This window comes from Tetrao urogallus (assembly GCF_951394365.1).
Source record: "Tetrao urogallus genome assembly, chromosome: 6".
Taxonomy (NCBI): Eukaryota; Metazoa; Chordata; class Aves; order Galliformes; family Phasianidae; genus Tetrao; species Tetrao urogallus.
This window is the reverse complement of record NC_136819.1, coordinates 16,986,374-16,999,816: the sequence shown is the minus strand read 5'-3', so window position 1 is coordinate 16,999,816 and position 13,443 is coordinate 16,986,374. Positions and strand designations below refer to the sequence as shown.

The 13,443-nt window shown below is 47.1% G+C and overlaps 1 protein-coding gene across 1 annotated transcript; it reads left to right on the top strand.

Annotated features, from left to right (window-relative positions):
- Positions 1-264: 264 nt before the first annotated feature.
- Positions 265-12,159, top strand: RAB3IL1 (RAB3A interacting protein like 1; the record flags this gene model as incomplete). The annotated part of the gene is made up of 11 exons (XM_079537417.1): positions 265-278; positions 2,276-2,510; positions 2,858-2,953; positions 4,363-4,440; positions 4,955-5,170; positions 6,793-6,912; positions 8,091-8,219; positions 8,333-8,445; positions 10,950-11,049; positions 11,601-11,667; positions 12,077-12,159. 11 exons carry the CDS (start codon positions 265-267, stop codon positions 12,157-12,159), a joined length of 1,251 nt encoding a protein of 416 aa, XP_079393543.1.
- Positions 12,160-13,443: the final 1,284 nt, after the last annotated feature.

Here is a 13,443-nt window from a genome sequence, read left to right as displayed (position 1 = left end):
CTGATCTCCGCAGGAGGGGCTCCCACGGTGCCGTTCGAGATACGGCTTAACTGTTGAACGAACGCTTCTGTTTGGAATGCTCTCCCTGCTTCGTGGCAGATCCATTGCAGAGAACCTCCCCTGATTTCGTGTGGCGAGGATGAATTGGTTTCATCAAGTCTCCACCTTCCCGTGATGGGCTTCATTCCTTTCCATTGGGTCGTTGCTTTGCTCGATACCTCCCCTTCCTGAGTGAAGCCTTGGAGAGCTCCTCGTTCCGTAGCAATGTCGCTCTTTAGGTAAGTGATGCGATAGATCATCTTGACCTTTCTCTGATTGCCCGCACGTGTCCAAAGAGCAGCCTGACTACAGCAAGTGCTGTGCTGCCTGAACTCCGCACGGTGTGCGCCATGCATGCTCTCTCTTGCACCTAAAAGAGTAGAGGCATGGGAGTTCCCATTGGTCATGAGCAGCTCACTCAGATCTATGCATCCACATGCATATATGGTGCTTTTATCAGCAGCTCCAGTGTGCTGAGTAGCTTCAGATGAATTATCTTTGCGTAGCACTGCTCTCTGTCCCTTTCCCTCCCCAAGGTGCTCCTTTCTGTTATTTCTTATACTTCCAAATGTCATTTATCACCAGAACGAGCTCCTTATAATCTTCCCAGTAAAACCAGGTCAAGTCAACAGTTCTTCTGAATCCTTTCCTATCTTCCAGCACTGCTGATGCTCTCTCGCTTGTTCTTGCTCTACAAAAAGTTCAGCAAAATCTATGACGCGGACTGCATGTTGCCAATTCTGTCCAGTTTGCGTGGCATGGCATCATGGATGGTCCTGTGCCCTTACTCATCCAAGAGGTCAAAGAGATTTCCCTCTCTGTGCTTTCACACCACTCTCTGTGGTACCTGTGCTTCTTTGCAGGAGAAGACAGCAGGCAGACCACACGTTCTGCCACGTGGACAGGCATTCAGGCATATGTTTTCCTCTTGTAACACCCCAGCAGCTGCAAAACCTACCCAGCCTCTTCCTGGCCTGCAGGGTTGAAGTCTGGATCTGCAGTGAAGAGGGTCAGGGTCTTTGTATTGCTGTGGAATGTGGAAGCTGTACTGTTTTTTTCCTTGTTCCTCCTTTGGTTTGGGGAGCAGTGTCCCTGAACTTAGGCCGATGGAGTGTTTGCTGGAATACTAAGTAAGCCAGCTATGGTCTGTTTTTCTCTGAAAATGCTCAAGAACAGCACTCTTGGAGTAGCTGTGTTTAGTTGTCCTGCTTTGTCCTGAGTCAAATGTCTGAGATGTGCTTTTTGGGAAGGGTAAAACCAGGAGGTGTTATAACTTTGCTTTGCCTATTAATGTTTTGTGTGTAAAGAATTGTCTAACTGTGAGGCAGTACTTAGCTGTTGAGAAACCAGCCCTTCTTACCAGGAGTGCAGGATCTCAGTCTGTACTTGGTGTGATTATTGAAGATCCCAGCATAGCAAAGATTTCCTCCCAGCTCATTACTTTGGACCACTGTCTCCTCTCTGTTGCTGTTCTGAAAGGATTTCATGTCAAAAGCGCAAAGTAATCCAGTAGGGAATATATCTGCATGCATATCTGGGCTCTTTTAAGAAGAAAAAGAAGAGAAATGACCAAGTTCTGAATTTTGTATGTCTGCTCTGCCTTCAGTGTTTGCTTAGGGTCTGCCTGAGCTGTGAGGGACTTCAGAGCTGAAACTCACAAATGGATGTTCACCATCTTCATTTGTTCTGATGTATGTATGCTCACACCCAGAGCAAATAAATTTGACAGATATCCTTCCTGAGCTTGGCCTGTATTTAAGAGAGGGCAGTACGAGGTATCTGGCGAACGGCTTGTTTAACCATGCTCATAAAAATGCTTGTGCACAAGCAGCTTATTCCAGTTAAATTTCTCAGCTCTTTCAGTCTTTATTTGAAGGACTGGTTGTGAGAAGATGGTTTGTGTAGGACTTACCTCCCTAGAAATTCTGCTGAGGGCAGACAGGCCCAGGCTGTGGGCAGAGGAGCTGGTGCTGCTCCGGGACACAAAGCAGGTCCTCTAAGCCAGTTTCTTTGTATGCCATCACCCTCCCTGCTTTGCTCCTGTGCTCTTGGGAGCCTGGAGGTACAGCACAGCTCACTACTGAATGTCTTGTTCAGTGCAGTACTGCTCAGCCTCCCTGAAACGTTGGGAGAACCCAGCCTGGCTTGCCTTGCTGTTGCCTCTGAGGCTGTTTCTCAGCCTGGCAGGTTTGCTGATCACTCCCACATAAATTTTCACTGTGCCGATTCCCTACAGCCAGACCCGTTTTGAGGAAGACAGCCAGGAGCAACCAGCTGTGGGATACTGGAAACCACTAATGCCTTCCAAAGGCAGCAAGAAGGAGCCAGAGACTGGATGCCAGAATGCAGGCAGCGGGGATGACAGCCAGTCCACTGAGCAGCGCAACGTCTCGCGTCTCCGCAGCTCTTCAGTGGAGATCCGGGAAAAGGGCTCTGAGTTTCTGAAGGAAGAGCTGCACAAAGCACAAAAGGTAAAGCCCAGAGCCTGTGAGAAGGGCTGAGCTTGGAGGCACTGAGGGACATAGTCTATAGCAGTCACAAGCATAGGTTGGTTGTTAGGCTAATTGATCTTAGCGGTCTTTGCAACCTTGATGATTCTATGATATGGAGCCTAATGATAAGCGAGCAATTCCAGTGTGATAAGCCTGCTACAGCTTGTGGAGGGATGCTTCTGGTGGCGTGGAGTGCTGTGTCAAGAGTCTGGGATTCATGCAAGGGTAGGGAGGAAAGGGAGTGATTAGTAGGTAAGGCCAGGCGGGTGTCAGCACTGCTGGGGCCTGCTGGTAGCTCATGCATCCCTCTACAATTTCCTCAACAGGAGCTGAAGCTGAAGGACAAAGAATGTGAGAGACTGTCAAAAGTCAGAGAGCAGCTGGAGCAGGAACTAGAAGAGTTAACAGCTAGCCTGTTTGAGGTACCACCCTCTTCCTTTTCCCATCATTTCTTAAGCTAAGCTTGCTTCCAATTCCTTTGAGGTAGGCTTTCTCTGAACTTCCAGCCATGTTTGTGTTACCTCCCACAGCTTCCTTAGTCCCTGTTGTTTGTGCACATTTGGAATGCTGCACAGTGCTGCAAGCAGACCCTCCCATGGGCTGGTGCTTGCTTCTGGGGAGGATTTGCATACGCTCCTTTCCCCTCCTAGCAGCTGTGGGGTGACATAAAGAGCACAGCAGGTTCCGTGGTTGCAAAGCTAAGTGAAACCAGACATGGGGATGCCCGGAGCTGGAGGTGAGCATGGCTCCCTGGCCTTCTCCTGTGCCTGCTCTGTAGTCTGAACAGCATTTGCTGTGGTTTTTTGTTTGTTTGTTTTGGTTTAATTTTTCAGTTGTTAATTTGATTCTTGTCAAGCTCTAGCCTGATGAGATCCCGTGATCCCATTTACCAACAGCTTTAATCTGTAGATCTGACTGGACAGTGAGGAAAGCCAGAACTCAGCTGTACCTGTGAAACACAGGCTGTTCCTGAATGTAAGGTGAACTCAGAGAAGTTCAGCTGAGGGCTTTCTCCTTCACTGGTGGCCTTGGGCAGAGTGCTTCCAGGCAGTGCTGTGGGGTGGTCTCACTGGGAGTGATACCACCTACCTCACCCTTCCTGTGAGATGTGCTTCTAAGTTTAGTCCCCACTTGAGCTACTGCTCCTGCTGCTGTGCTGCAGCCGTGCTCAGAGCAGTGAGGGCTGGCTGCTCCATGGAGGTGGTAGGAACAGAGTGCAGTAACAATTCAGGCAAGTGCAGCAGGGCAGCGACTGAATGAGGAACCAGAATGTGGATCAGTGAGTCTGGATGAGAATCTGTGCCAGAGACAGTGATCAGGGTCAGAAACGGTCCAGTAATGAACTAGCAAGTCTGCAGTGGTGACACGCATCTGAAGTCATGCCAGGAAGCTAAGCCAGTGCATTTGAATCAGTCGCAGAAGTATTGGACTACGCAATTATGATCTAGCATGGGTGGGTGCCAACATTAAAACCTTGGCAGTAAAGCGTATCCCAAGGGCAAGAGGGGCAGGCCCTTTCTTCTGGCTTTTTTTTGCAGCACCTCTTTTGATTGGAGAAGATAGCCTTGGACTCAGCAGATAAACTTACATTTATCCAGCTGTGCTCCTGGGAAGGGGATGCACTCCAGGTTGACACTGAGAGGCCTTTTCTGGGAAATTCTCGGGGGCAAAGCTCTTCATATCTGTTAGAGTAAAATAATTGGATGTGGCAGTGATGTCTGTCCTCCTGCTTGCTTGCACAGAGCATGAGACATGGCAGAGCTTTGGCTGGCCCCAAGTGACTGTATGAGATGGGGCTGCCATAGGCAGACTAAAACTCTTTCTGGTCCAGGAGGCACACAAGATGGTGAGAGAAGCAAACACAAAACAAGCGGCGTCAGAGAAGCAGCTGAAGGAGGCATGGGGAAAGGTGAGAACTGCGCTCTCTGTGACTTGATCTCTTTGCAGGGTTGGTGCAGTCCTGGCCCATCGTAGCCATGGCAAGTTGGTTGGCTAGAGGAGGGTGAAGTGCCTGCTCCCTCTCCAGCAGATACTGCTGATCACCTCCTCCGCTTAGGAAAAGGGTGTGAGAAGAACCGTGTGGAAGCAGTGTGCTGTTTAATTGTTGTGGCCGTGTGGAAAGAGCTGATGAGGGTGCATCACAGGGCTGCTGGATTGGTTCCGTCTTGGAAAGTGAAATTACTTCTGGGTTGTTGTGTCTAAAAAGAGCCTGGGGCAAGATAGACTGAGGAACAGTGGGATAGATTCTCAGTTCTTGTTTTCCTCTTTAAAATTTTGGCTGACAGTGGGCATTTGAGAGAATGAGGAAAAGGCTTCATGAGCAGGCTTGTAGCTGTTTCCCTGTGGCCTTACAGTGTTGGGTGCAGTACAGCAAGTTCAGCAGATGCTGAAGGTGCTGTTGACTCTTGCCTTGTCTCTCTCAGATCGACATGCTGCAGGCAGAGGTAACAGCTCTGAAGACGCTTGTGATCACATCCACACCTTCCTCTCCAAACTGGGAGCTACACCCTCAGCTCCAGAGCCCTTCTAAAGCCGTTTTCAGGAAAGGCCATGGGCGAAACAAGAGCACCAGCAGTGCAATTGTCACAGCCGTCAGCCAGAATGCAACTCCAGCACCAGTCAGTCGTGAGTGCAAAGAGGTGGGTGAGGGCCATTCATGCACCAGCCTTGGAGACATTGCTGTTGCTGTACTTGAGAAGTTTTGCTTGGCTTCTGACTGAGGGAAGCAATCTGTGCAGTAGTCTGGCTTGTTCCTAAACTGTGCCGAGGCAAACTCTAGAGGGTTTCTATTTGTGGAGATTCCCACTTCTGGGAATAAAGTTCAAAGCTGCATTAGGACAGTGCTAGAGGAAGGAGCTGAGGGACCGCTGGAGGGCATGGACAGACCCAGGAGTTAGCAGTGCTGAGAATGGATGTGCTGGGAGTTGCTGAGTAGAAGCCAGTTCTGATGCATCTTGGCAGTTCAGTCTGCTACCCGTTCTGATGTATTTGCTTTTGTTCTTTTTTCCAACTGGTTTGACTTTCAATGATCAGAGCCTGGGTTTGGGCTCCAAGTCTCCTCCACCATCTTCTATCGACATCTCTTGTTCTCTGGTCTTGGGCATGCCACTGTTCTTCCTCCTCCTGTAGAGCATATATTTAACGTTCACCTTTCTCACTGGGAGGAAATGTTCAGATAAGGCTACAAAGAATTTGTGAACGTCTTTCAACCAAACCCTGTTTAATTCCCTCATTCAATAGACCTACACTTGCTGTGACCATGAATGTAATTCTTTTTTTTATTATTTTTTATTTTTTCTCTGCTAGCAGCTTCTGGCTGGGAACTTTCCAATGGCCAGATGTGTGCACAGCTACCCTGAGGAGCAGAAAGGAGACAGGCTGTGGCACTTGATCAGGGAGAATGAAAATGTGGTGAATGTGGTGTAGGAGTATGTTTCCCTGATGACTTTTTTTGGAGCTGTGGCTTCTGCAATGAAGAATTGTTGAGAGCACGTGGAGAGACCTGGTCACTTGGCTTGTGAGAGAATGTGTATGCAGAAGGGCAGCTGGTGAAATTAATACATTCACCTAACAGAAGGACTGTGCTGGCAACACCATTGGTGATTCCAATGGATTTATTTTGCTAACTTCTGTGTAGTGCTGTTGTTGCTACTTTGAATGAGTATTGGCTGTAGCTATTGTCTTGAGGGCTGTAGCAATAACACCTTTAACTCTCTTCACAGACAAGAGGAGCAAAGGCTATGACCAAAAGAAAACCAAAGGAAAAATTAGTTCAGTAACTGCAAATCCCTGCTGTACTTGTTTCTCTTGATTAATCAGAGAGCGAACCAGATATGCTGGAAGTTGTAGTCAAATACTTAGTTGGCTAGAAGCTAATCTGAGTGCTAGGAAAAAAATGATTTTAATCTTCTAATGCTCTCTGTGCTCTCCTGATGGTTACCATTCCTGTCAAGTTGTTTACTGGCCCACATGAGAGGTGGTGTGAGGGAACCTGGCATTCAGCTTGATGCTTTGTGGAAAACGTGTCCCATCCTAAATTGTGTCTAGAAGTTGCAGCATTTGTGCTCCATTTAGCACCTCAAACTGAAGTTGAAAGGTGTCGTTTATGCCCCTGTGATGCCTTGAGGATCACTCTTAGTTCGCTGGAAGAGAAGCCTTGAGCCTCTGCCTGTATCTTCTGTATTGTTATGGTTTTTTACCTCCCTTTCTTGCCTGTCACTCTAAACGTCTTCACTGTCTGTCTCTTTTTCTTGCCTCAAAGTCTGGGGTGCCTGCTTTCCTTTCTCTGCTCCTTTGTATCATCCCTGGGAAGGCTATCCACTTCACCTATGAGCCAGGCTGGCAGGCACTGGGGGCAGATGCTTCCTCACCATTGCGGCAGGTAACTACTGGACGGTATTGGAGAGGGGTGGAACCCATCTGACTCTCACACTTTCAGCCCTTCAGTTCTAGCTTCCTTTTATGCTAACCTCCATTTTTGTTTTGTTTGTTTTCCTGAATTTGTTTTTTCATGTTGTGGCTCTGAAGCTGTCTGCTGGTGCGAGGTGAGCGGTCCCTATAGCATACAGCAAGTGTGCTAGATTTCAGGCCTCCTTCTGTTTCATTCCTTCATGCTTTTTGTATTGTTTGGCATGTTTCTGTAGTTCTGTTTCTCCTTTCAGCATCTTCAGCAGGATTTGCTGGCCTTTTAAACAGCTGCCCTGTCGGCCTGGGGTTTAAATGTCTGTTCCAGAGAGTCTCCAGCACTGAAGTATTTCCAGTCAGGCAATGTAGGAGGGATCAACCTTCCTGCTAGTTAAGGGGTTGGGGCAAGCCCTGTCCTTGAGTCCCTGAGTTGTTGAGGAGTGATAATTCTTGCAAGCCCATCTGTAAAAGGCAGTGAGCAAGCATTGTGATCAGGAAAGCTATTCCCACTCTGGGTTTGACGTTCCACTTGTCCCTGCATGCCATTGTGATTGCCCAGAATTCCCATTACTTCCTCAACTCCCCAGACACCAGAGTTCTGAGTTGGAATGGCCTTTAAAGGCCTGGCATACTCTGTTATTTGGTCACACTGAATGTAGTCCTGCTGATATTAATAGCTTTTTTTTTTTCTTTTTTTTTTCCCCTCCAATTCATCCTTTTCTATAGCAATCCTTTGTTAAGAAAAGCGTTCTGTGTCCTGGGTGTCATTACCACTGTGCTTTGCCATTCAGCTGCTCTCGTTGTTTCTGCCATGGGCACTTGCTCTGTTCAGCAGTTGTGTGGTGGCTTTCCTTCAGCAGTGGCACTGCCCTGTCCTGGACAAAGGTGGGAGAGATGAATCTCTGCAGAGTTCTGGCAGAATATGCCCACCTTGGCTGGATGGGTCTGGCACAGATCTGAAAATGGGTGGGAGACAAACGATCCTTGGAGAGAGCCAGCTTTCCTCAGACACTTCTGTGATATCTGAACCTTTCTAGGTACCAAAGTAGATGTTGTATAGTTAGACTGCCTATGCAGTAACAGTTATCTTCAGGCATAATATCTCTCCCTCTACCTACCTTTTGTTTTCCTTCTTTTCCTGGACATTTTCTGCAGATTGATTCCATTTTATTTGCCGAGTTCCAGTCCTGGAAGGAATCTCCAACTTTGGATAAATCCTGCTCCTTCCTGGACAGAATTTACCGAGAAGATGTAGGACCTTGTCTGGACTTTACTAAACAGGAGGTGAGTGCTGGCAACTGAGGACAGAAACTGCACAGTCTGGCGACACCAAAGGTGCACCTTTAGGGAGGTGACCTTTGCACATCTGTATCTGCAGTCATTTCTCTTTGCTGCAGCTGTCTGAGCTGGTGCGAGCGGCTGTGGAGCAGAATACACTCACCATTGAGCCTGTTGCTTCCCAGATGCTACCTGTGGTGAAGGTGTCAGCAGAGGACTCTGGTGGGCCAAAGTAAGGAACCTTTCTTGTTCTTGTCCCCCCTTTTTGCTGCTGTTTTCTATCATTGCCTTATGAAGTTGGCTCAGTCAGGTACCAGGGCTCAGCTGAGTGTATTTCTAGCCCAAGATTAGCGGTAGTTGAGCTTTGCTTTCTGAACTCTTCACCAACTGATGTAATTCCTCTTGGGTATACTGCAGTTGAGTGGTTGGGAGATAATTTAGTAATGTGTTAGTGCCCTCGGTTCAGAAGTTTTGTTTGCTTTCTTTTCCTCCTTAAGAGAGAAACTGCTTTAATATTCTCCGAAGGCTTGTGCATAACATAGGGTGCAAGGGTTAAGTCAGAGCTGCATTATCTCACATTCTTGTATCTTGTGACCCCTGAGCTCACCTTGCACTGCTAACATTGCTGGTGCTCCAGGTGGGTTTGAGCCTAGGTCAGAAGAATTTGCTCCTTGCTGCATACATATAATCTTCTTCGCTTGATGCTGTGACTGTGTTTGATGTGACAGACAGTCTAGATTGTTTCAAGGAAGAGGAATGCTAGCAGAAGTGGCATCATCTTTCAGAGTACACAGGGGACTTTGAGTTATTGAATTCAGTTTCAGTTGAGGCTCTGTTCCTTAATTATTCCCACTTCCCTTCAAGCAGAGCACCTTCCAGGCAATGGTATTCCTGTAATGAATGTTGCTCATGTGCAGGCTTCCTACTCTGCTCTTCTGCATTTTTCTCTCATCTCTAGACAAATTGTTCCCCCAGCATGTGTCAGGGCTCTGCCAGGACCAACCCATCCTGTGTGTGTCCTTGCTGGTTCCCTTTTGATTTTTTTTTCCCCTCTTCACAGTGTGTTCCAATTACAGATTGTAAAGTATTTATTAGTAGGTGATCAAAGATGGCTAATCAGTTAACAAGTTACTAGTTTAGTATGATTTAGCATCTTTGAGGCTAGAGCTGAATGAACCAAACTCTTTAACTCTGTTTAATTTCCACCCAGACCAGGTGTTAAGGAATCTTTCTCTTGGTAATAAATGGATTTGATTTGTTCCCTGGATGAAAAATGCAAGGTTTTGTGGCACCTTTGGTTGTGCTGTGGAGAAGAAAGAAGAAAGCTTGGGTCCCTTTTCACCCTATGGTAACAGAGTTCAGTGCAGTGCTTTCAGGAGTCTAGGCAGGCAGCAGCTGAGCTTGATGGCAGTGGAAAGCAAGCACCAAGGCATTCTCAGAAGCTTTTTGGAACATCTGCTCCTTTGCGTGTTGTCATCTTCCACGGCTCCCAGAGTAACTTGTGCACCTGAGGAATGATGTTCCTCTTCTAGCCATGCAGGCATTAGATCTCTGAGAAGCCGTGGTAATGGCAGTGCAGCAACAAAGTCTGCTTTACTGCTAAGTGATGGTGAAGGCCAGGCTACTGGCTGGTACTGGGAACTGTTCATCTTCACAGTAATGGAAGGAAATGGCAAAAAAAATAGAGATATGCTGCACCCTTGCTGATTACATCTTTTCGACATCTTTCTGGGAGCCATGCTGTCTTGAAAAGAGTACTTTTTTTTATTGCTTTGTTTGAAATCTCTACAGTAGTGAGGCTGAACTTTTCCATGCTTGCACAGAAAGAGATTGGCTTGTTCTTAGGGATCTGAAACCATATCCAAAACCTCCTGAAGTCGGCATAAAGTTATTCCAGATGGCTTTCAAGCCTGAAATAAGGAAGAGGAGCCAAGCTGCACTGCAGCATGTTTTCAGTTCTCAGAATGAGACAGTGGGGTTTGTGCTTGTTGATGGTGAGAAAGCATGACACAAAAGCTTTAAGCCCTATGGAATACCTGTTAGCTTCCACTTGTAGCTCAGAGGAGATTGCATTTCATTTTAAATGTAACTCTTGCCAGGTTTGCGGCTTCCCTTGGGTGTGTTTTCCTGAGATGTGGCAGAGTTGTGCATTTACCAGTGGTGTGGTGTGTGAAGTCCAAGTAGGGACACCACGAGGAACATCTTGTGTGCCATGTTGGAAGGTATTGAAGAAAGGTGACAAGTTTGGATGAAGTTCACTGTCTTGCCAGCAGGGGGGATGATTATGCTTAAACACAGGAATATCTGTTTTGAAACCGGATCTGGTCCACAGCTGGCATCTGTGTATCCCACCAGGAAAACACCTGGACAGAATTCTCCTTCAGCAAAAACCTTGTGTGGCAAAGATGTGCAGAGCCCAGAGGACATGAGTTATACTCTGCTTTGTCCTCACCTCTTTCTGTGGATCTGCCAAGGGTAATGCCTTGGTTTGCTTGAGCATGGGATAATTCATGGTACCAGATTTTTAGCTTATGGTCTCCTAAATTCACTATTTATGGAATCTTTCTAGGGTTAAAAGGCTGATTATCAACTGCATTTGGTTTGTTTTTCTTAATGCTCACTGACACAGGTCTTACTTCTGAGCTCTGCCTTTCATCTCCTGGGGATCTACACTGCTGTGCCGTGAGGTTGCTTTATAAGCCTGATCTGTTTTCTTTTCTTTCTCTCTGCCTGCAGGAAGTGTGCTCTAAGTGGCCTCCCCAGGACCTGCAAACACCGCATCATGCTGGGGGATTCTGGGAATTACTATTACATTTCACCATCCTGTAGGGCCAGGGTGAGTATCCCACCTTTCCCAGGACTGTTCTAGGCTCTGAGATGGAAGGACTCTTGGGTCAGTGCTCAAACTGACTGAAACCTATGGAGCTTGAGTTTGTTCTCATCTTTAGGGTGACTCTCGTTCAGAGTGGTAGAGTGGGGATCTCTAGACCTGTCTCAGGCCCTTGTGCTATGGTTGTGCTCTTTCAGGCCGTCTGTTTGCTATGTATTCACTTCTATGGTCTGATTAATTACAGAAACTTGATTTGTATTGATTTTTAATTCTCCTTTATAAAACAGTGTGATTTTTTTTCTCTTTAAATGCTGGCTGTTGGACTTTACCACATTCAGTAGTGACTACTTCTGTCTCACACTGTGTATGTTGTGGGTAGTGCAGTATTCTGGTATGGTACTGCAAATACCTGGAACTTAGGTGAACAGCTTTCTTCCTATCTCATGGTATCTGCTGATATGTAGAACCATTTCTCAGATGCTGAGCACCAGGAGTGCTCCAGTTCTGTAGCTGACACCTTTTTTTTTTTTCCTTTTTTTCTTTCCTCTATCCTTCAGATCACAGCAGTGTGCAACTTCTTCACGTACATTCGCTATATCCAGCAAGGCTTGGTGAGGCAAGATGGTAAGAGGGGGTAGCAGCTGGGTGCAGTGGGGCCTTTGATGGGCCAGTGGGAAAAATTCTGAGGCCGTACTCAGCATGACAGGAGTGTGGCCAGCTTGGGTTACCCTGAACTTGCTGGATCTTTGAGAAATAGTTAAATGTCAAAGAAGAGATGAGAGCAGGAGGAGTGGCTTCACCCATTCCTTGCTCAACAGCTTCTTGGAAGCTGTATCCTGAGGCAGAGCCAGTAAAGGGGTGATCTGCTGGGCCCTCCAGCATATCTGCTTCCCTCAATTTAGGGGTGAGCTTTGTCGGGCTGCACTGAAAGCATAGTGTAACATGAGGTGGGATCTAACTGTGCCTCACTTACTGATTATTTTTTTTTTCCTGCTTTTTCATTTTTTGTCCGTATTTTTTTTTCGCTTTGCAGTGGAACTGATGTACTGGGAAGTGATGCGACTCCGGAGGGAGATGTCTCTGGCCAAACTTGGGTTTTATCCCAGTGAGATGTAATCATCAGGAGCAGCCTGAGCTTGGAAGGAAACTGCTCCTGTATGAAGGACTCATCAGTAGTGGTCTGCCAAACAGATGAATGCAGTGCCTCTCCAGCAGTGGTCTTGCTCCCTCCTCTCCCTCCCTATGCCTGATGCTGATCATGGAGCAAAAAGCACAAGTTATACCTTCAGCTGTCCCATTCCTCCCACTGTGACTGGAATGCAGCTGCCAAGCTACCCTCTGAGAGCTGGGCTGGTCCTGGCTGCTCAGGGATGATTGTCTACAGACTGTCCTTTATGGAGATATGCAGTGTATATCCATTATTTTTAAACCTTTGTTTTTATATACAGTCTGCTTTAGCTTAGTCTGAGGCCAGCCCTGTGCAAAGCAGGAGTCCTGGGCTCCCTTCTTAGTAAGCAAGTCTTTCAGGACAGATGCTGGCAGTCTGTCTGTTCCACTCATTCTTTGGGGTGGACGGTGCTGAAGCCTGCAAGAGAATCTTTCTTCCAGCTGAGTCACAGGAGGTCTCTGTTTTTAGCTTGGGATTTGGTGCTGGGTGCTTGTAATCCAGCTGGGGGGAGCAAGTGGGGCTGAGGCCAGAACTGTGCACCTGGGACCTCTGGGAGAAGGAAGCAAGCAGGGAAATTGCATAATTTGCAGCTGGTCACAGCTTGGCTGCACTCAGTGCTGGATATTTTCTCCCAGCCTTGAGAATCTGGTGTTGTGTCATAGGCAGATGCAGACCTTGTTAGCATGTTACCATGTGCACGTTCTTGGTGTGGAAGTCCCTCGTTGTATTCCTAGATACAAACCTCACCCACAAACAAATGCCTTTGTTTTCTTCCTACTCTGAGGGTGAATTTGGGTACTGTTCACACTGTTTAGATAGAAACCATAGTCCCAGGCTGAGTTCTTTATGTCCAGAAGGAATATGCTCATGTTGGGCACAGCCATGAGGCCGAGAGATTCCCTCTCTGCTCTAACACTAGACTTAGAGATGCATGTCCATTTGGAAAACCCAGTATCCCTCAGGCTGCCATACCCAATGAGGAAACTTGAGGTATTTTTGCACAGATGTGAGAGGTGTGGCTGTATGCTTCAAAACGTGCTGGGAAGGATATCACTACAGTTTTTGGAAAGTGGAGGCCAGCTGTAGCTCAGACTTGTCTGTACAGAACTGAACTAACAGTGTTGTAGCTGATGTAGCCCTTTCTCAGTTACCACCCACTCCATTAGGTTCCATCCTTGCCACAGTAGGAATTTTCTGCCTTTGCTGTAAGAAAACTGAGCTGCTGTGGTTTT